Consider the following 24,808-nt stretch of genomic DNA (forward strand, 5'->3'; position numbering starts at 1 on the left):
AGCTATTATCTCATTCTCTCTCATGAGCTGTCTACTTTGAATTCTAAAATCTTGAGTTAAAAAGTAAATTAGTAGTTGCATCACATCTGGTTCTTCCATTTTGTCATTTGCACAAATGCAGAGGCAAGACACTTACAGCACTATAAAAAGTTCTTTTTATAAAGCAAACCTGAACTACGTGGTTAGCAAAAGGAGACACAAAATACATGCATCATTGATTAGATAATTTTGACTGGGTTATAGTTTAATAAGAATTAAAATGACATTAGTATAATAAACAATTGCACTTTAAAACATTTGAAAAATTAAAAAAGTACACAACAAATACCCCACAATTATACATCTTATAGTTTTTATACATTACTATATGAACATAGAGGTTAATTGTACATAACCTTTCAGAAGAAATGGTATTTTGTGTGTATAAGTTACAAAAAATTGAGACAATATACTACATAGTGGTTTGTTCGGTTCTTAAAACATTTTTGCTGTTTTAAACTCAGTAGTAATGTTTTGGTTTTATTTTTACAGATTTCCAACACTTTATCAGAAATGGTTGCAACAAAGCTAAAGCAAAGTAACACTTCACTTCATTGGTATTTAGTGCAATTTTTTGTTAATTTAACATGAAATGTCACTGTTGAACATGTACACTTTAGAAATGTTTCCACCAAGTACTGTACATAATACAGTTTCCATTATTACACTAGATACCTTTATGGTTGGAAAAAACCTCTGCTTTGAAGCTTTAGATTAAGACCATCCTTAATGAAAGTTCTATTCAATGTGCTATAAATTTACTGTATTGGAAAATTGCATCCTTATGTCATGCACGATAGCACCTAATTTTGCTATGCTTTTCAGAATACCAGTATCCTTAATTCTTTAATCCTGATTTACTTCATCTCCTCTATATTTCTGCCTGGCTCCTTCTCCCAATAATCATAAAGATGGATTTTAGGCAGTTTAGTTCTTGTAATTACAAATACATACTGCAGTCTTATAAATTCGAAAAAAGTGTAGATTTAACTTAAGCACTAATTCATGGTGCTAGCAGAACAAAAATAATCATAGGCCTGATTCTTTCTCCAGATAAGCTGGCAGAGATTTGACTTTGAAGGCGCTAAGCGTTTTGGGTTTTTTTTCCCTCAAGCATTTGAGAGCAGCATTGCCCCATCTCTGTATAAGACACTTCAAATACTTATATTAAGGGTAAAAAGTTACTTTAGAGATTCTGGTTTTAAATAGGAAACTGAGCAAAACTGATGGCTTAAGAGACCCAAAAAACCCCCATCTTGCTGCTGCACATCTACTCAATCGAACACGTCCATTGTGTTTGTGCTGTTGTAACCATGATAGTAAACCGTGGTTTTCTGTTTGGTGGGAAAGGGTGTACTCAATAATGGCTTTTGCTGACAAGCCCTTTTCGATTCTTGGAAGAGGAGGATATGGCAGATTTCATTCTGTTTTCTGCATGATTTAAAGTGCTACTTCTCATGCTGCATAGAGCAGTTTGGCTAAAATACTTCCATGAAACATATGCGGTATCAGTCTGTAATGATGCAACTTTTCATGAAAATGTCTCCCTTTATGATGATGTAAGCTTAAAGGTTCCTTTGAGTCTTGTGGTAGTAAAAGGGAGACATTCAAATTTGTTAAAGACTTCCTTGTAAAACAGACTCAGGTGTCTTACAGATTTATTTACTGGGCTGACTTTTTAAAAGGTAATTCTAGCTATTTCTGTGAGATGTTGAGGATAGTAACATTTTTATTACAGTGTGGACTTTATCCCTTTTTGTAAGAGGGAGGGGGTGAGCATTTCTATTTTAGTTACAAGAAGTAATAAAGTGTTCAACTGCCACAGCAGATACTTCAGATGGGGTAGGTAAGTAAACTTATTTCTGAAGTTTGTGGCCGTATTGGTCAAAATACAGGAAGTCATCTGAACTACCTGAAGTTACTTGTGGAGTAAAGTCAGAAAGAATGCAGAGTTAAAACTCTTGAGACTCTCACTGACTTAGCTTTCAGTTCCAAATTAACTTCAAGTCTTACTCCTGTAGGAACTTACTGGGACTGATTTCTACAGTTAAGTGAGCGCAGGAGTAGTTTCACTTCTTTTAGTTCCAGTTGATGGATTTAAAGTTGTAATCAGCAATCACTGTGCATCTTAAATATGGCCAAGCACAAACAGTGATGCACTTAAATGACTAGAAGAAACAATGGCTCACTGGCTTCTTTCTGAAAACTTGCTGACTGTTGTTTAAATAATGGGTTTTTTTGTTAAGTAGGATGATTTTTTTTCTTCCCAGGAGTGAGAGAGTATAGACATAGTGCATTAATCCTATGAGGAAAGAAGTTACCTTAACATTTGGATGGTACTAGTTTTCTACTTATCATTTGCAGATGGAAAGATATCTCCTGGAGTTCTTCATTAGGGAAGAAGCTTTCAAACAGCAGGTAGAACTGACAGTTCATACAGTTTAACACTTAAAGCAATCAGAGTAAGAGAAGGGAACATGCATCTTGCCTTAATTTTCAACAATGGAGTATTGAAAATAAATTCTGAGATCTCCACTTAACTGCAGAGATCTAAAATGCCAAAACAATACTCACAGCTTCTGAACTGAAGTTCTGGTCCTTTTTGTGATACTGAAATTTACATCCAGTATCTGAGTATTCTTAAATTTTTGATAAAGTTTGGCTCTGAAATTTTTTGCCGTGACCTCATTTAGCTATTTATCAAGGCAATGGAATATATGACTTGAGTAGACTTTACAGTGAGCTAGAGCAAAAAGGTAATCAGTTCACTTTTCAGTCCTTCAATGCATGCATTTTCAGTTTTATCGTGTAAAAAGCTAAATAAATAAAAAGAAAGCAATTAATAGTCAGCAAGAGAGATGGAATTTTACAGTTTACTTTATGATCTGTGGACAGTCACTCCAGGCTTTTGCTTTCCTCTTGGCTAACGCAAGCCAGGCTGGTTCTGTTGACACGGGGTTGGTGTCAGGTGTAGAGAATCTCTTGGCCACCTCCTTTGCCAGTGGGTTTGATGGAACAGAATCTGAAATCTCCACTGGTTTTGGTGGGGTGGGGAGGGGAAGAGAAAAAACAAAACCAAAACATTAGTTGAACCCGGTACTTTGTTGCAGGATTCTGGAGATTTCGTTTATTTTCTGTGAAGATGTTCTGACCTAACACTTCATATTTAATTCCAACCCTTTTAGTTACTGTATTTGCAAAATAATAAAGTTAGAGGAGCTGAGTTTCCTTTTTCAGAGGTGACTCCAAGTAATGTAACTCACAAAAATAGGAATAAAATTTTCATTTTCTATGAGCTCCAGAGAAAACATTTTCAATTTGCCAGTTGTCTTCTTTACATAAACTATTTTAATTCCATGTGCAGTGTAGCGAACAATGGGAAATAAAGCTGGATTTTTTTTTTTCTCTTTGGTAATGCAGCTGCTGAACATGTGTAACCCAACAGTGTTCAGCAGGATTTAGATTGTTTTTCAGATTAGAGTTCTTAAATAAGCACAGAGAAGAAAGCAGTCCTTTAGTTTTCTGCCTCAGTCAACCACTCCCCTGAGACCATCCTGAAGAAGAAATGAACCAGCTTTCTCCTATAGCTGTTTGTCACATTTTCTTTAAAATAGTATATTTAAGACAAGCAGCCATCTCAGCAAGAAAATGTGTTGAATAAGCAACTGATTTCTAACAAGTACCTTTACAGAGAAGAGCTGTACAAGTACATTGCAGAAGTCAGGTGGGAAGCCTGTCTAATTCTGAGACAGTGAATGCCCCTGAAGGCAGCCTGGACAGAAATAAACCCTATCTGAAACCTATGGAGGAACTCTAAAAATCTCAGTTACAAAGTATCTCCTCACTAATCCCCCCCACCTTACAGGTTTTATTTTTTATGAGCCAAAAAGCTTATTTTGTTAAATGTTCCTGTTCAGCCCAAATTACTTTTAGTTGCGTTTCATTTTCACGTTTCGAATGTTTTAAAAAGCTTTAAAATTGCATGGATAGCAAGAATTACTTATTTTTCCTTTTAGTACATCTTTAATCATGTATTTTTAGCTCTAAGTAAATAGCAGTAGCAGCTACTGCTGTAGACAGACACTTTGAAAAGCTAATTATTTTAAAGGTTATGGTAATTTATGCTATTTTAAAGGTTACACCCTGTTATCAAATCCTGTTGTACAAGGCTCAAGTGCAAGTCTGAAACATACCAACTTCTTCAAGTTTTGGGTGTTTGTTTTTTTTTTTTTTTTAATGTCCTTAGAGGAGAACTTGGCAAACTTTTATTTTAAACATGTTCTAGCCTGGTCTTCTCCCCTAAATGCCCCCCTAATTGTGGGAAATCCAAATCAATGTCACCATCCATAATAAATACATTTGTGTAGTTGATAATGGTTACCTGGCTCCACCTGTAGCCAGTGATCACACAGAAATCCAGTCACAATTTCCTTTAGGGCCAACAGAGTTCTCTGCTTTCACTGTAGGTAACTCACTAAGAAATCCCCTGAAACTCTCATTCTAGTGCACACAGACTGGCCAAGGATAATTTGTTTGTGCCCTTCTTTGATCTAATTTGGTATCATCTATTGTTCCAGAGTTTAATTTCTACCAGAATTGACCACATACACCATAACATCACAGTCTTGAATTTTTTGAGGTAGGGTTGCAGCAGAGCCCTGTTACAGGTTGACAGGAGTATGGTAAAGCTGTTCCAGCTGCCCACCTCCAAGGCCAGTTTGGATGCTGGAAGCAGGCTAACAGAGCAGGAAGGTTTTGGGGGATCTACATAAGGTCTGGTTTGAGTTGGAAGGGAACTTTAAAGATCATCTACTCCAACCCAAGATGTTACAAGTAAAGTCATCAGGGCCATCTGCGCTGGCTGCAGTGCTGATGCGCAGTTGCTGAACAACAGAATACCGGCATGCGTAGGGTTGTGCAGCCAGGAACAGTCTGTAACGGAGTAGCGCTGGTTTAGCCTTTGCTGTTACAGATCAGATCTGCTTTCAGCAGTTGCATTACGCAGTTCTTGGCTTGGAGTGGTACTGAATAGATTCAGCTGACATGTGGCTTTACTTTCAACGAAGCCCACAGTAATTACTTGTGCAGCTTGTAAAACAGATTCTTGCACACCTATCCGTACACTTGCCAAAACCTTTTGCCTAGGACTAATGTTAGCTAGAGAAATATGCGGCCAGTCTCTATTTCAACAATTGCCTTATCACCACCTCAAAATGTTATGCCCTTTGGGGAACTATTTGGTTTAATGTGCCCACCTTTTGAATATGTAATTGTTTCAGCTTGACTGAAGTAGCAGATAAAGTAGTAGGTTCTGGTTCCAACCTTCCATACCAAATACTTGACTGGGAAGGAGAAGTCCTAAATTCAAAGTGACAGGCTACCTTCGACTGAATTGATTAGTTTTTGTAGTGTTGAATTAAACAAGAATACCCATTCCAAATATTCTGGGGTGAGTATTTCTACTTGGCAAACTAGGAGGTGTTGGAACACAGTATGTTTCATTTCCTACATAAATACACTTTGTAGAAGTTAAGTACCATTCCCCCTCTGTGCTAACCCTCAAAATAAAGGCAAAGCAGTACTGCAATTGCAGTTTACAGTAAATCAAACCCCCCCAATGTGCATTAGTCTAAATCTACTGTTGGATATGGCTTGAGGAGACAGACTAATTTTTTTTTTTTTTTTTTTTAACTTGAACTGGGGCATTTTTAAGCAAATGCAGTAGTGCAAATGTAAAAATCTGTTAAAATTATCTACAGTCAGTGTAAGGACCAGCACATGAGATTGGGACAAGTTGCATTGTTCCTTGCTGAAAGCAAATGCATTTGTAATTCTAGGGGTAGTATAGAAGAAAAAAATCTTTCATTCACTTTCTCAAAAACATGCAATACCATTTATGAAGTACATTATTCCTAGAATAGATCTGAGTCTGTTAATGTACCTGTCACAGAGGTCGGAAGGGTGTTCGACTTTTTTAGCTGTTCCCTTCTTTCTAGTCTTGACACAGCAGTCTCAATTTTCTTTTCCCCTTCTTGAGTTGTAGATTTCTGCAGTGTGCTTGTTTTGCTGCTGCTGCTTTTATTATCTGACTGATTACTTCCAGCAGCCTAGAACAGAGAAGGAAAACTGCTAAATGAGACAATCTGTCACGTAATGGCTACAAGTTAGAGATTTTACACTTGATGCACTTTCCTTAACTTTATTTTTCGGTAAAGGCTCAAAACACTCGGATACTTCTAAAACTAACAGTTAATAAAGACTGTAGAATAACCCCCACAAAGTTAAATTTGTCATGTAGTCATTTCAGTCAAAATATTGAATAGTTTGAGCCAGCCCTACCTGTTAAATACGGCACTGAAACACAGTGTGCATCCGTGGGCAACTTCACACCCACCACTGTTTTCTTCTGCCAGTTATCTATGTAATTATTCACGTGTCCATCAGAAATGTGAGTCTCATAACAAACATCAAAATATACTTTGTTGTCCACATAATTTCCCTTATTACCATCTGTGGGATCTATATACAGCATCACTGCTTGTGTAGCATCAATTCTGTACTGTAGGTAGAAGTGTTTTCCTTACTAATAGATAACCATGGATAGTAAATAGGTATTCAGAGAACAGGAAATAAGTGATACTTGAATTCAGTGCCTGCTTTAGGCATTTGAATGTTTCACATGGCAGTTCATTTCTTTCATTTGTCTACATTTTATCCAAATAATACGTTATGATAAAAATTAATTCAAACTTACTAAAATTCACCTATAAACGAGTATTCTACTATTATTCCCCAAGCATTAAGGCTTAAGATTTTATTTACTCAAGCTTTTAAAGAACCATGTTGCACAGAACTTTTATGTTTCATCACCTGTGCCGTGGTTGTGCTTGTGACTGCCATTAACTACCACCTGGTATTAAGGCATCGGAGTTTACACTGAAACTGCGACAGTGTTACACAGTATTTTCTCCTGGTGGTCTCAGGTTTGTAAAAGGGAACTTGAGACTTTATGAATACTTGCTACTCACTGTCATTTTAGCTTTCATGCAATCTTACAAACCAAACATGAAAAAAAAAAAAAAATAAAAATCCCTTTCACATCATAAGAATAGCTAACAGTTACAATTGTGGTATCGGTATTTCTACTGGGCAGGCTTCTAAAGAGTGTTTACATTTTCTTTAGCCAGCTTTTCTGCCTGCTTTGCCTCTCTGGCTTGTCTTCTCTCTTCCCTTGTAGCTTGCTGCTCACGAAATCCCTTCTGCTTTTGCAGCGCTAATGTAATCCAAAGTGGTTGTGAAGTTTCAACTTTTTCCATCAATTTAGAGCCATCTAAAGAGTGCCTGCTCTGGAGGACTGGTTTTTCTGAAAGAAAACATGAAAAGAATTGGTTAAGTGATGCACATCTCTTGTCTCAAATGAACTGCTACAACTTCTCTATCTTGTGAAGACTCTGGAGCTGAGCCCGTGGAATGCCGTGCCATTCGTGGATCTTCATGGGCTGTGTGTCAAATCCCAAAACACCTCAAGAATAAGACTTAAATCAAGACACACAGCTGTCCAAATTTATCCTCTTTTTTTGTTGTTTTTGTTTGTTTGTTTGTTTTTTGAAAAAGCCTACCCCAAACTCTTCGAGCTACAGCCTAATTTACTACATGTCCTCCCACTACATGAGATGTTTAAGTGAAGGTGATACATAAGCATTAATTGTTTACACCTCTGATGAAAGGAATCCAACTACTACGTGCTGCAGTTCTCTGATTTTCCAGCCATATTTAAGGGAAGAAATCCAAACTTCAGCCAAATATAGGGCACTGAAATTATGTGCTCCTATAACTGCAGCTCCTGTTATTATTAATTTTTTTGAAATCATCACTTGAGCATTTGACTTTATGTAACTTGAGTGCAATTGGGGCAAGCAGTGCAGAGTACAGAGCTGTGAGTGAGCAGGGAGCAGTGCTGGGATGCTGAGTTGTTCATGCAGAACTCAGTGAGTGCAAAAACCCTCAGCTGGCCCCGGTCCTGCTCTCCCAGGCCAGCATCTGTGCCTCCAACCAGTTTCCATAAATCCCTATTTAAAAAAGGAAGTGAAAGGAAAAAAAGTGTAAAAAAAATAGAAAAAATAAGCAGCAGTTCCACTAAGAGCTGGTTTTAGAAGTGTCTTGATGCTTGGAAAATTCAAGAATGAAAAAAAGCAAACAAACCTGGGATTTCCCAATTAAATGCTGAATACTAATTCTGAATACTATTGTGCAGAATACTATTTCAGGACTCAGAGGCTTTCAGTTCTCCTCTGAAGAGCAACTATGGCTACTCTAATGGTTCCTATTACTGAAGAGTGCCTCTGAAATGCAAACTCCTGTGCCCAGCTATATTGGGTTACAGAGGGAATTTGCCCAGGATAGGCTCTATAAAGCGACCTAGATCTTAAGATATTTTTAAGCTAGAAAATATTCCCCTAAAAAATAGGAACAATATAACATAATTTATAAAAATTACTCCCTCTGCTCTGATGACACCATTATACATGGAACAGAGAATCCATCCTCTGATTAAATAGGTAACATCTCTACCAAGGAAAACACAGGTATACTTCAGTTACCTCCTTGAAGTTTACTTTCTTAAGCAGGCCACACTGGTCAAACTGAGTTTGTGTGCTTGTGTGGGGAGTGGTGGTGCTCCACAAATAACGTACCAGACAAAAATTCTAGCTTAAGACGAAATGTCTTCATCTGGACCTCCAGTGTCTCATTCTGGAAATGCAGACAATAGCTAAATTACTTTTGAAAAATACATACCTTTTTTCAATGGCTCAGGCTTTTTGTCATTTTTTTCTCTCCATGGAATACTTATAGATGGGAAAAACGACTTCTTTTCTCTGATTTCTTCCTCTTCGTTTTTGTACTCACTGGATGGTGTGGGATGCTGCACTGCATTTGCTCTGTCGTCTTTTCTCCAGCCACCGTCCGATTCAGCTTTAACCAGCCTTTGCCCTGGCGTATCAGCTAGGCTGGATCTGTTCATTTTAGAGAGAGGAGACGCTGGTGGTGTCTGGCTGGTGGGCTTTGGAGCTAAAGCAGGTTTCTGTGGGCCCAGTGACTTGCCTGCTGGTTTCTCATGAGGGGGTAAAGCACCATGGCTGGTGGCTGGTAGGACCACTGGTGTGCCCGCTGGTTGTGACATCTCCACCACAGTAGCTGAAGAGTCTTTTGAGTCTTTTAAAATACCAGGGACATGGGGTCTCCCTGTGCCAGGGGATGTACTGTCTTGTGCAATAAAAACAGAGGATTCTTTCTCACCTTCTGTTGTAACTAACGGGTCAGGCACACCATCAAAACTATCTCCTGCACTGTATCTTTTCTTTTTCCTTTGTTCTGCTTGTTGATCATAATGGAAACGCAGGGAGTAGTTCGTCCTTCGTAACTTTATCCCAAATGGAGAAACATTTTCTTCTCCATTTGGTGCTGGTTTATCTGCCTTTTTTGTGCTGTTATTCTGCTGATTTTCCAGAGCACCAGAAAGTTCTGCCTGGGGTAATTCTTTACCCGGAGAATGAGGAAAACTTGGAACAAGGAAAGATGGAAGATCTTTTGCAAATTTACAGCCTTCTGTGTTGTCTGTCGTTTCACTATGGATTTCCATTTTCTCCTTAGCCTTTTCAGCTAAGTTATCCTTAAAAGTGGAAGCCACACCCTCCCTCGAATCAGCAGGTGAGCCACTGGTTCTTCCCACAGCCCCTGTTTCATTGCCTTTTGCCACACTTATATTCTCAGTATGTGAACTGTGTTTTGAGGCTTCTGAAAATTTCTGCCATGCTGGTGTTATAGAGAACTTTGCATTTGCAGAGAGGGTTTTCCTCAAGTTACCATGAGGACCACCTCGCCCTCGGGGTGTCCAGTCATCACTGTGTCTGCAGACACTTACTCGGTCTCTCTCATTGTATTTGCCATTTTCTGCATTCTTTAGGATCCTGGAGCGGATAGAAGCCCACTCAGCTAGTACAGCCTGGTTGTTCAATGTCTCTTGTGCATATTTCATTTTACTGCTGCTGGGTTTGGAGCCCTGGGTTTTTTTCTGAGCCTTCTCTGGTGAAGGAATATCAACATTTTTTCTCTCTTCCGTTAAGCCAAGTAACGATTTACAAGCCGTGTCCTTTATCTGGTTCAGGTTAACTGCTGTGCCACACAGCTGTGCTCCAGTAACCAAAATGGCTGTGTGGGGTACACAGACAGATGACGGGAGTGTGTGAGAGCCCTTGCTGGAAGTGTGCATCCTGCAGTCTTTGATGGGTGGAGAAGAGAGTCCTGCTGCTTTGAGGGGCATGACTGGACTGAGATTTACTTTCTGAAATATGATCTGTTTATCTCCAGAAGACACTTGAAATGTGAAAGGTCTAGATGAAGTTTGTCTTTCATCTACCTCTTGCCATCTAAGTTCTTCCCCTATTCGCTTTTGTTCCTGAGCCTCAACTTCTCTCTTCAGTTTCTGGGCTAGGACTTCTTCTGCTGTTTTATTATCTTTTTCTGGCTGTTTGAGTTTTTGGGATCTTGATCCTTCTTGGAGTTTCTCCTCTACCGGATGCTGATCAGCCACTGCAGAACACAACTGATCCTTGTCCTGTTGCTGTTCTAAGGATTTTTCTCGTTCGTTTTGCTGAAAAATTTGTCCTTCTGTGTCTACCTTCTGCTCTTCCAGCTTGTTCCATTCTTGTTCATTTTGTTCCTTTTGCTGCTTCAGTTCATCTTGTAGCACATCCTCTGCACTTTCCATGTGCATTTGTTTTGTGAGCTTGTGTTTTCTCTGCTCTTCCTTTTTCTTTTTTGTATCCGTTAATTGCTGGGGTTGTTCCTTCTCTGTCTTTTCTCCTTTCTCCTTCATATGCGGCCTTTGTTCCTCCTGTTCCTTCTGTTGTTTGAGGCTCTCAGCTTCTTTCTCCTGCTTCAGTTTCATTTCAGCTTCTTGAAGCTCTTCTATCTCTTGTCTCTGTTTTTCTTCCTTATGTAGTTCACTGAGTTCTTTTTGTTCTTCCAGCCAATTTCTTTCTTCTTCCTCTTGACACTGTTTTTCAGTCTTGTGTTGCCTTAATTCTTCCAGCTCCTGTCTCTGTTTCTCTTCCAACTCCTTGCACCTCTGCTCTTCCCATTCCTGATGCTTCTGCTCCTCTAGCTCTTTCCTCTTCTTCTGCGCCTCCTGACATCTCTGCTCTTCCCATTCCTGGTGCTTCTGCTCCTCCACCTCTCGTGTCTGCTGTTCCTCTGGTTCCTGGAGCTTCTGCTCCTCCAGCTCTTGTATCTGCTGCACCTCTTGTTCCTGGCGCTTCTGCTCCTCCAGCTCTCGTATCTGCTGCTCCTCTTGTTCCTGGAGTTTCTGCTCCTTTAGCTCTTGTCTCTGTTGCTCCTCTTGTTCCTGGAGCTTCTGCTCCTCCAGCTCTTTTCTCTGTTGCTCCTCTTGCTCTTGGATCATCATCTTCTCCATCTCTTGTCTCTGTTGTTCCTCTTGTTTCTGGAGTTTCTGCTGCTCCAGCTCCTGTCTCTGTTGCTCCTCCAGCTCCTTCTGCCTCTGCTGCTCCAGCTCTTGCCTCTTTTCAGCCTCCAGCACTCTTCTCTCCTCTTTGGGGCATGTTTGCTCTTCAGTTTTCAAAGATGTCTCTCCTTCAAGGAGATACTGCCTCTTTTCTTCTTCACGCCTTCTCTCGTGCTCTTTTTGCATCTGCTCAAGTTCTTGGCACCTTTGTTCTTCCATTTCTCTTTGTTCTTCCATTTCCACAATCTGTCTTATCCTTTCAGCCTCTAAGATCCCCCAGTGATCTTCAATTCTTTTCTCCTCTGCCAGCTGAAGCTGTTTGTGCTCATCTCTGTTCTGGATTAGCTTGTCTGCTATGATGTGTCCATTATAACCTGGATATCTGTCTCCATACAGCTCAGTTTCTAGGTCGTCTGGCTCAAATTCTGTTATTGTTAAACTTTGTGATCCCTAAAATTGGGAGACAAATTTGGAGTTACTGAATATTGTCTATTGGTTTGTTATTCTTTACAGTGAACAAAAAATCAGTTTCAAATGCAAAACTTTTTTTTAAAACAGTTATTTAGATCCAGAGCCAACACACCCACCACAATTTATGGACCACATCATCATATACCCCATGCCTCTCACCTATTCTGATGATAGCCTTTAAAAGAAATAAGGCTTCCTAACAGCAACAAGAGTGTAATGCTAAATATTGAATCACCATTTGGTGTACACGAGCTGATCCAGATTGAGACTTGCCATTTCAAATTTACAGAAGCCCAAGGAATAGTGTGCAAGTTTCTTATGCCTGTTCTGCTACTTAGAACTCCATCCCTTAAGCCTGAAATAATTAGCCCCTGCTTAAGGGCATTGTTTTGCCAGTTCTTTCATAGCAAATCTAGCTGTTACTTGCAGAGACAGAAGCTGTTGCCTGCAGAAAAGAGCTCTGCAAGCTAGCCAGGACAGAACACTGCTCAGGGAAATGCAACTTGGTTACTTTTCACAAATCCTGAGCCAGGATATCTTCTACCATTAGCTGCACTGACACTCCAGTTTTATTGCAGGAACCGCAGGACCATGCATGGACAGACAACCCAGAGCTCCCCAGCAATGCTGGACCGAGGCAGGTACTAACTGCTGACTGCTGGTTCTTTGTGTTTTCTGTGGGTGCAATGCCTGCAATAAACTGACTACAGATCTTCTTCACAGCATACTCCTCGTCCCTGCAGCAACATGGTCTGAAGATGAGCCGCACCTAAAAAGTGCTTCCCAGCACTGTCCTTGAGGAAAACAGCTCAGCTAAGCCATGTCTAGCTATCATTTGTTGAGCCATCATTTGGCTCCAGTTAAACATTCTGTATAAACGAGAGGTTTATATTTCATGTCTTAATTGCAAGAGTGATAAATGCAAGCACAATGGTGCAGAAGAAAGGACAGTGGCCTCTCCTGAACTCTGTAATAGTTGAATAGTCTTGTCCCACTTACAAGCACGGGTAAGATATCAGGATTAAAAACCAAATAGCCAAGCTGTAAGTGTACTGTCAAGGATTTGATAATTCACTCTTGCTGTAGAAAGAGCTTTGTTACTTAAGTACTTAAGTTACTTATTCTTTCTTATCAGACAATGATATTATCACTGTCAGAACCCATGCCATACGTTTTTTCCAACCAAATTTTGCACTATCTGACTGCCTGTACTGGAGCAGCATTAACAGTGGCAGATATCCTTCAGACCTTTACAACCTGAATTTTTCACTAGGAAAACTAGAATCGGAAAGTCCTTCCAATGTACAATCCTAGTGGAAGTGTCTCAGGTGTAAGCAGTATTTGTCTCAATTGGCCATATTAAAGCTTCTTTGCAGTTTCTGTCCACCTAGGGTTTCATCTTCAGGTCTCTGTGTTGATTTCAAGACAAAATGAAAGAAGCATTCATTTTGTCTTGCCCCAAAGATACAAGATTTGTCAAAGTGGCTTTCCATAGCTACCTCTAACAGTGTTCATCACATCTTAAAAGAGTCCTCTATCTATGGCTACTCCTGGTGCACTCAGTTATGGTTATTTTGTACCCGTCTTTGAAAGCAACCCCTCCTCCTCTTGCTATTCAGCCAGCAATTCAATACCTTTGTTAACCTCTTGTGCTTTCTTGACATCCTCTGCTTTTTTGGCTTCACTGACAGCTTGTGCTTAGCTGCACTGTTGTCTAGACGAGCAACAGCCTGGGGAACTGCATCCAGATTGATTGTTTCAATTGTGCCAGAACAGGAGAATTGTCTCTTTGGACGAGATGATTTGACTAGAGTGACCTGTTTGTACCCCAAACACAAGAAACCATTATTAAGCTATTTGTTCCATATAAACAAACAAACAAATAAATAATATGCACGCACACACAAATGAAAAAAGCCTTTGCAGTTTTGAATTCAAAAGTCTTATTAGCAGAAAAGATTTCAAACTCTGTTTTTCCATTATACAAATTATGAACTTTGGACAAGAAAGTTATGCTTTTCACTTAAAAATTACTTAAACCATTCTAACCAAAGTTTTTTCACAGTTTGGCTCCACTCTGAAGTTGTAGGTCAGAGGCAGAGTTTCAAGCAACATCAAACACTGGGACATTTCAAAATTTGCTTACTGCGGAGAAAATATCTACATCTTTAAATAATTTAGATTGTACACTTTAGGCAAGAGCAAATCAGATTGACTTATCTAAGCATTATAATAGAACAGCTACAGAGCTGTACTATCTGCATGGGAGATGACGACGGCATTGGATCTCAGACTGGCACGGTGCCTGCGGAAAACCTTCCCGTCACAGTCAGGTGGAGTTGCCCAGGACAGCATCAAAGAACAGCAAAAAATAAAATAAGACGATACAGGCTTTGATCAATGCTTTTTTTTTTTTTTCTCTTGCCCTTCAAATATTTGGGTTCAGAAAGCACAAATACAAAGTGATTTAGTGAGATTAATGAATAAATACAGTGGCACTGCATGTCTAGACGTGCAAGAGTGAGCCTGTAATCAGTCTCTCCCATAAGTCCCTGAGCTGCCATCCTGAGACTGGTAGTTGGCACAACCCAAACAGGAAAAGAAGACAGAAGAAAAAGCAGGGAGAAAACATCTCTTGTACGGAAAGAAAATCACATGCATTGTTTTCTAGACAGCTCTGTAATCTTCTGAGGTTAAACATATGCAAATTAGGGAATCAATTACTTAAAAGCTGATGGAACATTTTGCATGTGCTTATTGAATTGCATGTAGACATAACAAAGTATTATAAATACTTAGGAAAATTATGGCTCTGTGATTAATACATCAAATACAGGAATGCTGCAAGACTGGGAGAGACTGACTTCTGCTCTTTCCTGCAATCGACTCCTAAAGATTTCTCAATCTCAGTTACTGCTTATTTACTAGCCCCAAACTGTGCAATGTTCACAAAATCTTGGATGATCATGGAACAGTGAAATGTGTATTGGAGCAAAAACTGACTGTTAGGCTCCTAATAATTAGAAATTAATTTGGTGCAAACTGAGTGTAAAAGTTTTGTTACCTTTTCTTCCACTTCATGTCCTGTTCCAGGCAAGTTCATTGTTCTCAAGAAATCTGGAGTGTCAGTGGACTAGAAAACAAGGTTACCAGAGCTAGATATTAGAAGGCGAAGGATCTAATAATGTGGTTCAAAGGACTTTGAAATCATGCATGTTCGAGTAGGATTTTTACCCTGTTTCCTGTCACTGCAGGACTGATGGATAAACAATTCTTATTCCTAAATGCTATGAGTTTCTTTGCTTCTCATTGAATCCCTGCTGTCTATACCAAAGCAGTTGCTGCTACAAGACACCACAAAAAAGACTCGGTGCTTCCTTAGCAAGATAACCAGGTCCCAAATCTAAAGACAGAGCACAGCTTTGCAGGATTTCAACCAGCTCTTAATAACTTTATTTTCTCCCGACCTACACCTAAGGAAAACAAAACAAAACAAAACAACAACAAACAGGAACCTGAACAGGTATTACCTTTGCTGCAAAGAGTTTCAACTCCAGATTCTTGATGACTCCTCTTCTTACAAAGCAAACCAGCTGCCCCAGAGCAATTGGAGCCCATCAGTCACTGGGACACTTCAGCTACCGTCCTGCTCCATGCCCTCTGGCAGGAGGGGATTTTTAAGGTGCAGGGGTCGAAGCAGCATTCATCACACCCAGAAACACTATTTTTAATCATTATATCACACTATTACTTTATAAGCTAAGGTATGTTGAGATCCCATTAAACCAGGTGCACAAGATGAAGTACAATCTCTGATTCCTAGTATAAAGCCTAAAACGTTTGCTTTCCAAATACAGGTTAAATGAAATACAGAACTCTTGCCACCGATCCAAGTTACTCAGTCAGGAAAAATCAAAAGTCACAAAGGAAGACAGGAAACTTATTTGAAGTAAAGAAATGCTGTGTGGTCCTGGCCACCAACTCCTGACAAGCCACCTCGTCCCCCCCAGGATCTATGCAGGTGCACATGAAGAGGAGTCACAAGGCCAACAGCAGAGATGGGAGCAGAAAGCGGGCACGCTGCCATGCACCAGAGATCCTGGATAAAGCAGTTATGAGTTGTGCACAGTAAGAGAAAAAGAAAGTGCAGAGTGCTCTGGCTGACCCTACACATGGAGCATTGGCTTGTTGGTGTCTGCAGCCTCCTCTGAGCAGAGATGTTTGCTCCTTCAGTGTTTTGAAAATGAACTATGCAAAGGGGCATTAATTTTGTTTTCAAAACAAAGATTTGAAAGAGTAGGTGGTAAGGATCGAATCACTCGCTCCTTTTTACACAAAGATACTCCAGTGGTTTTCTAGTACTTGAATTATTTTCTCCTTTGAGCTGGAGGCCACAAGGTGACATTTGGGTCTCCTGCAGGACCCAGCAAGAGGGCTGTCTGCAGAGAATGAATGATGGTGTCAAACACAGGGTACGTACCCAAAAACCTGTCCACAATCCCACTGCACTATTCGTGCTCTGAGGCACACAGGATGCTCCTGATTCACCTGAAATGATTGCTTCAGAAGGGAGTATTTGTGAAACACAAGAAATACACCTTAGTTTGACTGCATTTTTATCCTTCCAGACTGCAGAGGGACAGGTGTGAGCGTGCAGGTCCTCCCCAAATTTTTGGCTCTGTGACAGACCCGAGCACTGCCACAAGGGAGGTGATCACACAGGAGCTATGTTGCCCCTTAAAGACTGATGAAGAATTTGGGCCACCTCAGCCATAAATCTCCTTTCTGTGTGTTTGCCTGAATATGGGCAAAAGCCGGGGAGGCCACTTGCTGCTTTTGCCTTTCACAGAGCTAGCACTAGCGCCAGCAAACACCAGCTGCATCCCAGGCCCCTGTGTCCCTCTGGGATCTCAAGGGCTGCACACACACAGTGGGATGCTGTGTGCCTTCCCCAAGGGTTCCCAGGCACAAAGTCACCCTCCTTCAGACAGGGAAGAATGTCCCTCTGTCCCCTGCACTCCCTTCAGCCACTACAGCAGCACACAGAACCAGTCTTGCCTTAGAGGATTTCCAGAGAGCTGCCATCACTCACTGTGTTTCTTCACTGTCTGAACAAACCCTTTCTGGATACGTGAATGCCTACAGTTCCCAGTATCAGCATCTTCATGTATAATTTGAATATTTATTTGAATTATATTGGATGTTTGGATTTAGGGAGCATTCTCAAAATGTTTCTCCCCCTTCTTTGCAATCAGTTCCTGTCCATGAGAAATACAGATATTTACCCCAAGATCCAGGATATCATGGATTTAGGCTCCAGAGCCCTCTCATTTTTGAATGAATTCCTTTTTGCCATTCTGTGCTGTGCACAACTTCCCATGCTGGGAAGTCCATATTTCAAGATGTTTTCCGTCTCAGAAAAATTTCCTGTCTTCTAGCTATACTGCGAGTGATGTCTGCTTTGCTGGAAGTTCAGAGCAGACGTTCAAACCAGTAATTCTGTGGGACATGGCTCAGGATGCCAAGAGCACACGCTTCTCACCAGTCCAAGAAGCATGAGCTGAGAGATCCCACCCACATAAAACAGCCCACTGGGCTCAGCTACGCCTCACTGGAGACATCTGCTACGCCTCAGTGAACTTTACTGTCTTAATACTGCCATAATGCCACAAATATGTCAATTTAAAGTGCTTACTTTATTACCACTGCCTGGGATCGCTGTGTCCTGCTGAGTCTCAATCTCCATGGGGCTACTGAACAAGACGTCCTCTTCTATACTGGCATTTGCCTCCCCCATTGTCCTCACAGAAACTGTCATTTGTGGAGGCTGCCCAAATTTTATATTCTTGGCCAACTGTTGCTGAAAAACAAGAAAAGAAAAAATGAAAAAGGTATTTATATTATCAGCAAAACAAGCCAAGTCTGGCATGTGCCTCTTCTCCACCTGAAAGCTGCACAAAAACATTCAGGGCAACTTCTGACTTTGGAAAAGAAAAAAAATCAGCTTGAGGCTCCCATCGCTGCAACACAGTGACCACCCCTCTTCTTTCTACCCCAAAGTGACCAAGGTCAGGAATTTACTGCATGACTTCTGATTTTGGGTGATCAACTTGAGTTCTCATCAGTGTTGTCAACTTTTGCAAACTCATTGTGAAATTATTTTTTAATCTATGTCCTAGGTTAAGACTTTGTTTTGAAAAGCTAGCTATGAAGTCTTACTGTTGCAAAGAAATAAAATTATGAGCCAAGTGTACACTGAGAAACTAGAACTGCCCCAAAAGGCTACTTTTTTCTCTTCAATCCACCAAACCCTGCATGTCTTGCATCTGTAGTTCTTAAAAGTCTCCTTATTGTAATGTTTAGACATGAGTTTTAAATGTAAAGTGTTTGGCATAATCCTGCCTTAGAGGAGGCAAACTCTGAAGGGAGGGGAAACCCAGCTTCTTGTAGCTGCTTGATCTCGTAGCAACAGCGCACAAACTCTTGTCTGCTCATGCTCGCGTGCTCTGCCACATCACTGCTTTTGCACAAAGGTGTTTATGCAGAGAACATGCAGTAGATGCACAGATAAAAGAGCTTTCCCATAATTTATTTTCTTTCGTGAATTAATGTTCTCTCAAGGATTACAAGAAGGTACTTTTGAATTATGTTATGCATAAGATGAGTAAAATAGGTAGCATATAGTATCTGTCCTCTGGTAGGGTGAATTGGGGAAATTACGGCTCTGGCTATGGCAGAGACACATAGCATCCAGTCTTTGAAAGTAAACTTCTTGCAAAAGTGTTAGAAGAAATTCTATTGAAGGAGCAAGTGGGAGTAAGGAACATTTACTGATAGATTTTCTTCCCAAAATATTTCAGAGAATCATTCTCAGGAAAGAAGGAGCCATGGAGTTATTTTCCTGCTTTGCTCTCTTTCAAGCACAGAAAATTCTCCAAAAGAGATCTCCCATTTCTGTCTGGTGTTACTATGAACATCTACAGCTCAGCGATACTCAGCTCAAAGGTGCAGCTTCTATTCAGTGAGAACACCAGGTACACAGATGGACCCCTGACACAAGTTTGCCACTGAGAACAGTAGAAGACTGGAGTAGATAGCATGTAAAACTAAGATACATTTTTTTTTCCTATAGCACCGAATCAATAGCATGGCTCAGGTGAGAAGCTGGCAAGGGAAGATATGCTTTAGTAGCAGTGGATGGACTTCTGAAAGGATCCAGGTCAGATCAGTCTTGTTTGCCATTGTTGCCCAGTGGACTAAATATAAAGTTTGTCCATATTACCCCAAAACATTACCAGATTTCTGTATTGACCTATTAAGATAAAAAGTACATGCAAAGGCTCCTCATAATCAGGTTATTAAACTAGAATATTTTTTCCTCAGTCTCCTCACTGAGTTACATGTTGTTTATGCCCATTTGGATTTTGGCAGAAAGTAATCATCAAATTCATGTAGTACATCATTTTGGCATAGCGGGCAGTTTTGAATGGCCGTTTTGTTCCCACCTAGATTAACTGGCAGTGCACCCATAGTCAACAGGCGAGGGTTTCCTCAAGTCATCCCAAGCTTTCATCTTGAAGAAGAAATTCTAGTAGCTCTCACATTCCTTCCAGGACAGAAGGCTCTTTTCTGTATTATTTATTTATTGAATTTTTTTAAACAAACTTAGCTTAAATGAATGCTACTAATAGTTTTCCATTGGCCAAGTTCTTTCAGTGCATTCTGATCTCCAAAGCTGATGCTGAATATCAAATGTCAAAATCTCAAACAGCTTATTGTTACCACTGAGCAAATGTATTCTTATTACTTTCAAAGAGCAATGTAAAACTTGCTCCTTGTTCTTTTTTTAAATTGTGCTTATACCATAACTACAATGCAATTATCCTCTCTCAAAAAAATTCATACAGACACATTCTCTACCTGGTCAATCATAAAAACCCTAAAAATACATCATCCCTGAAAGAAAAGGAAAAAATACAACTCTTATTTGGAAGAACACATACAGTCCAACCCAGATACATCTGTTTAAGCTGCAAGACCATTGAGAAGAGGCCATATTCCCTGAAAAAGAGCATCTGCTTTAAATTTTTCAAAAGTTTCCGTTAGACGTATATTTCTGAACACAAAATTACAAATCCTCTGTACTTGCAGATTCCCTGTGCTGACAGCATGTAGATGATGGTTGCCTAAGGAGGATTGTTTGCAACTCTAGTAATTGGCAGTTGCAGGCAAGACATTTTATTCTTCTGGCACGGCACAGTCATGCACAGGGTGTTTAAATACCCTTCTGGAAATCTCCATAGATGCATATTGGTCTCAGTTAAATGAACCTGGTCTCTTTTGGTTTGTACAAGCAGGCTTGTAATTTAGCAGCCAGAAAACACCATCCTGCTCCAAAATGCAGCTGTCAGCTGGAAGCAGAAGGAAAGAGATGAGTGTTTCCCACCTGCACCTTCCACTTCCAGCCTTATCAACTCCAATGGGCTTTCCCAGTCCCTCAGTTTGCAGCCTGCAGATGAGTATTTCCACAGGACTCACAAACCATTCTCAGCACCAAAACAGTACAGCTACCACATATGCTAACAACACTGTGAAACAGCAGCTGGAGGGACCACTTGCACAGGGGAGCTTTGGAATGGGATCATCCACCTGTGCTCCAGACCAGCTTTACCTCATCCTGGATTTTTTTTAGTACGTGATACAAGACGTGCATGAGAGTTTGCCTATTCTTACCCAGCCTGGGTGGTTACTGGCATGGTGCCATTCAGTGTGAAGGCAAGAGCTGCACATATAATAAAGACAAAGAAATACTGGGAACTGAGCAAAAAACTAAAAGTTTGCACTCATCTGATTTTTAAAATCTTCCTCAGTAACTGGACCATGACACAGGCGGACTTTTATTTCACGCCAAATTTAATGCTAAAAGGTAATACTATTTAACTGACATCTCTATACCAGCTTATCATTAATAGCTTCAGAAATAAAACTCCTGAGTTAAATTGCTATGCATTGGTTGGCACCTGCAACAAATTAAATTGCTTTGACTTTCAAGCACTCTTTGTATTTGCATAGGAAATGCCACAGAACTAACTTTCCATATGAACCGGCAGAGAGCCCAGATCAGGCTGTATATCTCCTCTTTCACTGCAGTTTGGCTCCTCTTCTGTGTCCATGTCTGCCTGCATGCATGTTGGATTCAGCCCCCTGAAACCACATCATTCTTATGCCCACATGCATGAAGTGAATCCAAAACCGGATCCCCTGAGGTGCTTATTCTATTCAGTTAAAAATCAGAGTGTACTATTTCAACTGATCCCATTCAAAAAAGTCTTAAAAGAAATGCTGGTCATATTTTGCCTTCAACTCAAATACCTATTTTTAATGTCTCTTTGCAATGCCCAGATACAGAAATAAATGAAATTATGTTTTTTAGTTATATACATTTGTGAAATATTGACTTAATACTACATGTCCTAAGAAGAGCCATACTGTTGAAATGCCACATGGACCTGTACAGTATCTCACAGTGACCCAAGAATCAAATGCCTTGAGAATATATAAGAACAGGGCCAGCCCATATTGAGATTTTCTTTGTAAACGCTCCACAGATTTGTGGCATTTGAAGACTTTTGGAGTCAATAGCCAGTTGAGAACTTTTATGAATTTGTTTCATTGCTCTTTGAACTTTTACAAATGTTTCATAAATAACAGTGCTGTATGACAAGGAGTGCTACAGTCCAACTATGCATAAAGAAAGATTTGTTTCGGTTTGAAAGTGTTACTAGTTTCAACTGATGCTTATGTGTTCTCATGCTGTGAAAGACTGAATAATTGTCCTCTATTCATTTTCTCAGTCCCACTCATGATTTCATGCATCTCTATCATATTGTCTCTCTTTTGGTTTCTTTTTTTGGCTAAAAAATAGTTTACCTAATTGTTCTTTCTATGGAAGTAAGTCTACTTCTTTATTCAAACAGGAAAATCTGCATCATATCTAAACAAGCAAAACACTCCACATAAACATTTTTTTTTTAATCAGAGAGAATAAACTGGAAATCACCATGTGAGAAGTTGCATTGCTATATGTAAAATTAACATGTAAACCTACTGAAAATTAGGAAAATAAGAAGTATTACCACAGGTATTTTGGATATAAGATGCAGAGATGGAACTACTCCACTCTCCACTGCTGGAGCAGCATGTGGCTTGGAGTATTACACTTCAAGAAAGGATTTTAGGAGGGTCCAAAACAGAAGAATGGTGAAGAAGCAAACTCTATATGGATCTCTAGAGATACGTACTTGCACCAAATCCAACGCAAATGAAGATTTTGGTATACAGTGGCAATGCATCACTTACAGATCCTCACGTGTTAAGAGCAAGAGTTTCTGGAGAAGCCTGAAGATACTTACAGGATCTGTGGCATTTGTCCCCAGAGTCTCTCCTTGCAGAGTACCAAAAGCAAAGTGCATGCAAGTAAGGAAAACAGAAGCTCATTTCCAGGGCTTAATATGATCATAGGAAAAATGGGGTCTGCCCCAGGAATGCTAGAATGATTAAGAAAAAATTACAAATTCAGTTTATAAAGTGAAAATTATTGTCAAATATGAAGGTTGCAATGGCACCAGATAATATTGACAAAAAAGAAGTGAATTGTAAGAAATACAAAGCTGGGCAATCATGCTGTGAAAATTCACTTCCAATTCTATAAAATGCAGAGCATCAAGTTAAAAGGTAATAGCTTTGAGGTTTAGCAAATTACTTGGTAGCCTTGGTGAGATTTGGGCAATATCAAACAGAAACAACAATGAGAATTGCTGGTAGAATACAGATCTGCAATGCACAGTAGGGGAAGCACTGGCTTGATCATTAGCTAAGATGTGCTAGTGACTGAAAGAAATGGGAACCAAAACTGAACAGCCATTAGGTCTGACAAAGAAAACTATTTGGGACATTCATCATTACAAAGCCGGTGAAATATGAATTTAAAATGTTGTCCTTTAGAATGTGACTGAGATGTCTGGATGCCCAAGACATGTTTTATCATAACTAATATCTGTGTGATAAATGGATGTTCTACAAATTTAAAGAGCAGAAGGTTGGTTTTAAACCGTATGGCCACATGAAACAGTAGAGATGTAGCCCAGTAGTTTCCAAATGCAATAAGCCATATGGCATAGTCAACCTTTAATATTTCTTGCAGCTGACTACCACAGCCTGACAGATGCCAGATGACCTGAGATACTTCCAGAGAAGGCAAGAGGCAAAGAACAAGGTGTCCAGAGGAAGCAGCAGTGCCACACCACAGTGTTGTCACAGAAAAGGGGAGATAATGGCTTAGATACATCAAGATACTAATTCTCAAAACAAGTTTCCATTTTACCTGGTACAGTTTTTGTGAGTCTGAAACAAAAACTATCTTCTGTTCGTTTGGTGACTGTTTCTGGAAAATGTCAGTAGTTGGAAAAGCCACAGCTGCAAAATGTGAGGAAGTGGATCCAACACACTTTGACACAAGAAAAAACCAAACACTAACTTAGGAAAGGGAATGATGTGAAAACAAGCTCCCAGAGTTTCTTTTAGGTTTGTTCTGACACACTAATAGATTTAGATTTTAAACATTCCTCGTGTCTCATTCACAGTCTTGTGTAAGAAGTACAACACCAGATCCCCAGAAACTAAAGGATTTCAGCATTAGGAGGACCAATGCCTGGGTATCATCTCTTTGTGAAAGCAGGTTCAGGCTGGATTTCTACGCTGGTTTTTAAAAACTAGGTGATGATAAATCTCAACAGATCCAAAGGACAAGGAAAAAACTGCTTTTACAACAGCAGATGGCTTGAGCCGACACAAAATAACTTTGGGACACACAAAGGCTATGGGAGGTTAACAAGAAGGCTTTTCTCAGCCTGACTTCTAGCACACACTAAATCCTTTGAACATGACCAAATCCATTTATAGAAAGCCAGATAAGATGAATGCTGCCAATCTGAAAATCAATAAAAAGAAATGAGAGCTATTAAAGAAAGAACTAATTTACCTTGTACACATAATCAGAAAGAGAGAATTCCTACAATAAGCAGCTGAACCAGTGCATAGGCTGGCCAGCTGCCCAGGTTGCTACAGAGTTTTGCACCATTACACAGTATTTGTTGTGGGTCCATCAACACTCCAAAGTCAGCAGAAATGCAAGGGGAGAAGGAGGAAATTCTTTGGTGGTCAGCAGAATGAGGTCCAGCAACACTAGTATTAAATGGTTTACATTTCTGTTCTGATTTCAAAACCCTTTTCACCATGCTATCAGTTTGGCTTCTAAGCATGGTGCCCCTTCCAAAAAACATGTAATTTTTCCAGGAATGTTCACTGTACCATCCCTTAAAAAAGAGTCCTGGAAGAGGTCAAAAGTCTGCAGAGATTTTGGTCTCTATTTGGAATACAGCAAGTTCAGAGCCAGCACAGTGCACTGAATCCTGGCAACACTCTTTATGGAGAAGCATCTTGCCAGGCAAATGGAAACTGGAAGTGCTGTGCTTCCACCGTGACAGGCAAGCCTGGGCAAAACCACGGTTGTGTTGGTGGTGTAGCAATGGCTTTACTGGGAGCTGGCCACAGAACTGGTTTTAAGGAGTGGAATGCACTTCAGAAGAGATGACTGTCTCTTGTTCCACCACTTGAAGAAATAACATTCCCAGCAGGAGTGAGGTTGCAGAAAGGGACTTCAAAGTAGGTGCAAGCTTCTGATACTAGTGACCAGGTATCAGTGTTTTCTGCGATTGA

General features: G+C 40.1%; 1 protein-coding gene across 1 annotated transcript in view; it reads right to left on the reverse strand.

The window, feature by feature from the left end:
- Positions 1 to 14: 14 nt before the first annotated feature.
- The window catches only part of CRACD (capping protein inhibiting regulator of actin dynamics), a 42,002-nt gene continuing 17,208 nt past the window's right edge, over positions 15 to 24,808 (reverse strand). Inside the window, exons 3-9 of the mRNA XM_082051066.1 lie at positions 17,727 to 17,891; positions 15,096 to 15,164; positions 13,666 to 13,848; positions 8,836 to 12,010; positions 7,212 to 7,402; positions 5,981 to 6,146; positions 15 to 3,073 (exon numbers count right to left, since the gene is read on the reverse strand). Coding sequence (XP_081907192.1) covers positions 2,913 to 3,073; positions 5,981 to 6,146; positions 7,212 to 7,402; positions 8,836 to 12,010; positions 13,666 to 13,848; positions 15,096 to 15,164; positions 17,727 to 17,891 — 4,110 coding nt within the window. The 3' untranslated portion in view covers positions 15 to 2,912. The remainder of the gene's footprint in view (positions 3,074 to 5,980; positions 6,147 to 7,211; positions 7,403 to 8,835; positions 12,011 to 13,665; positions 13,849 to 15,095; positions 15,165 to 17,726; positions 17,892 to 24,808) is intronic.

The sequence above is a fragment of the Streptopelia decaocto genome (genome assembly GCF_964273445.1).
Source record: "Streptopelia decaocto genome assembly, chromosome: 4".
Taxonomy (NCBI): Eukaryota; Metazoa; Chordata; class Aves; order Columbiformes; family Columbidae; genus Streptopelia; species Streptopelia decaocto.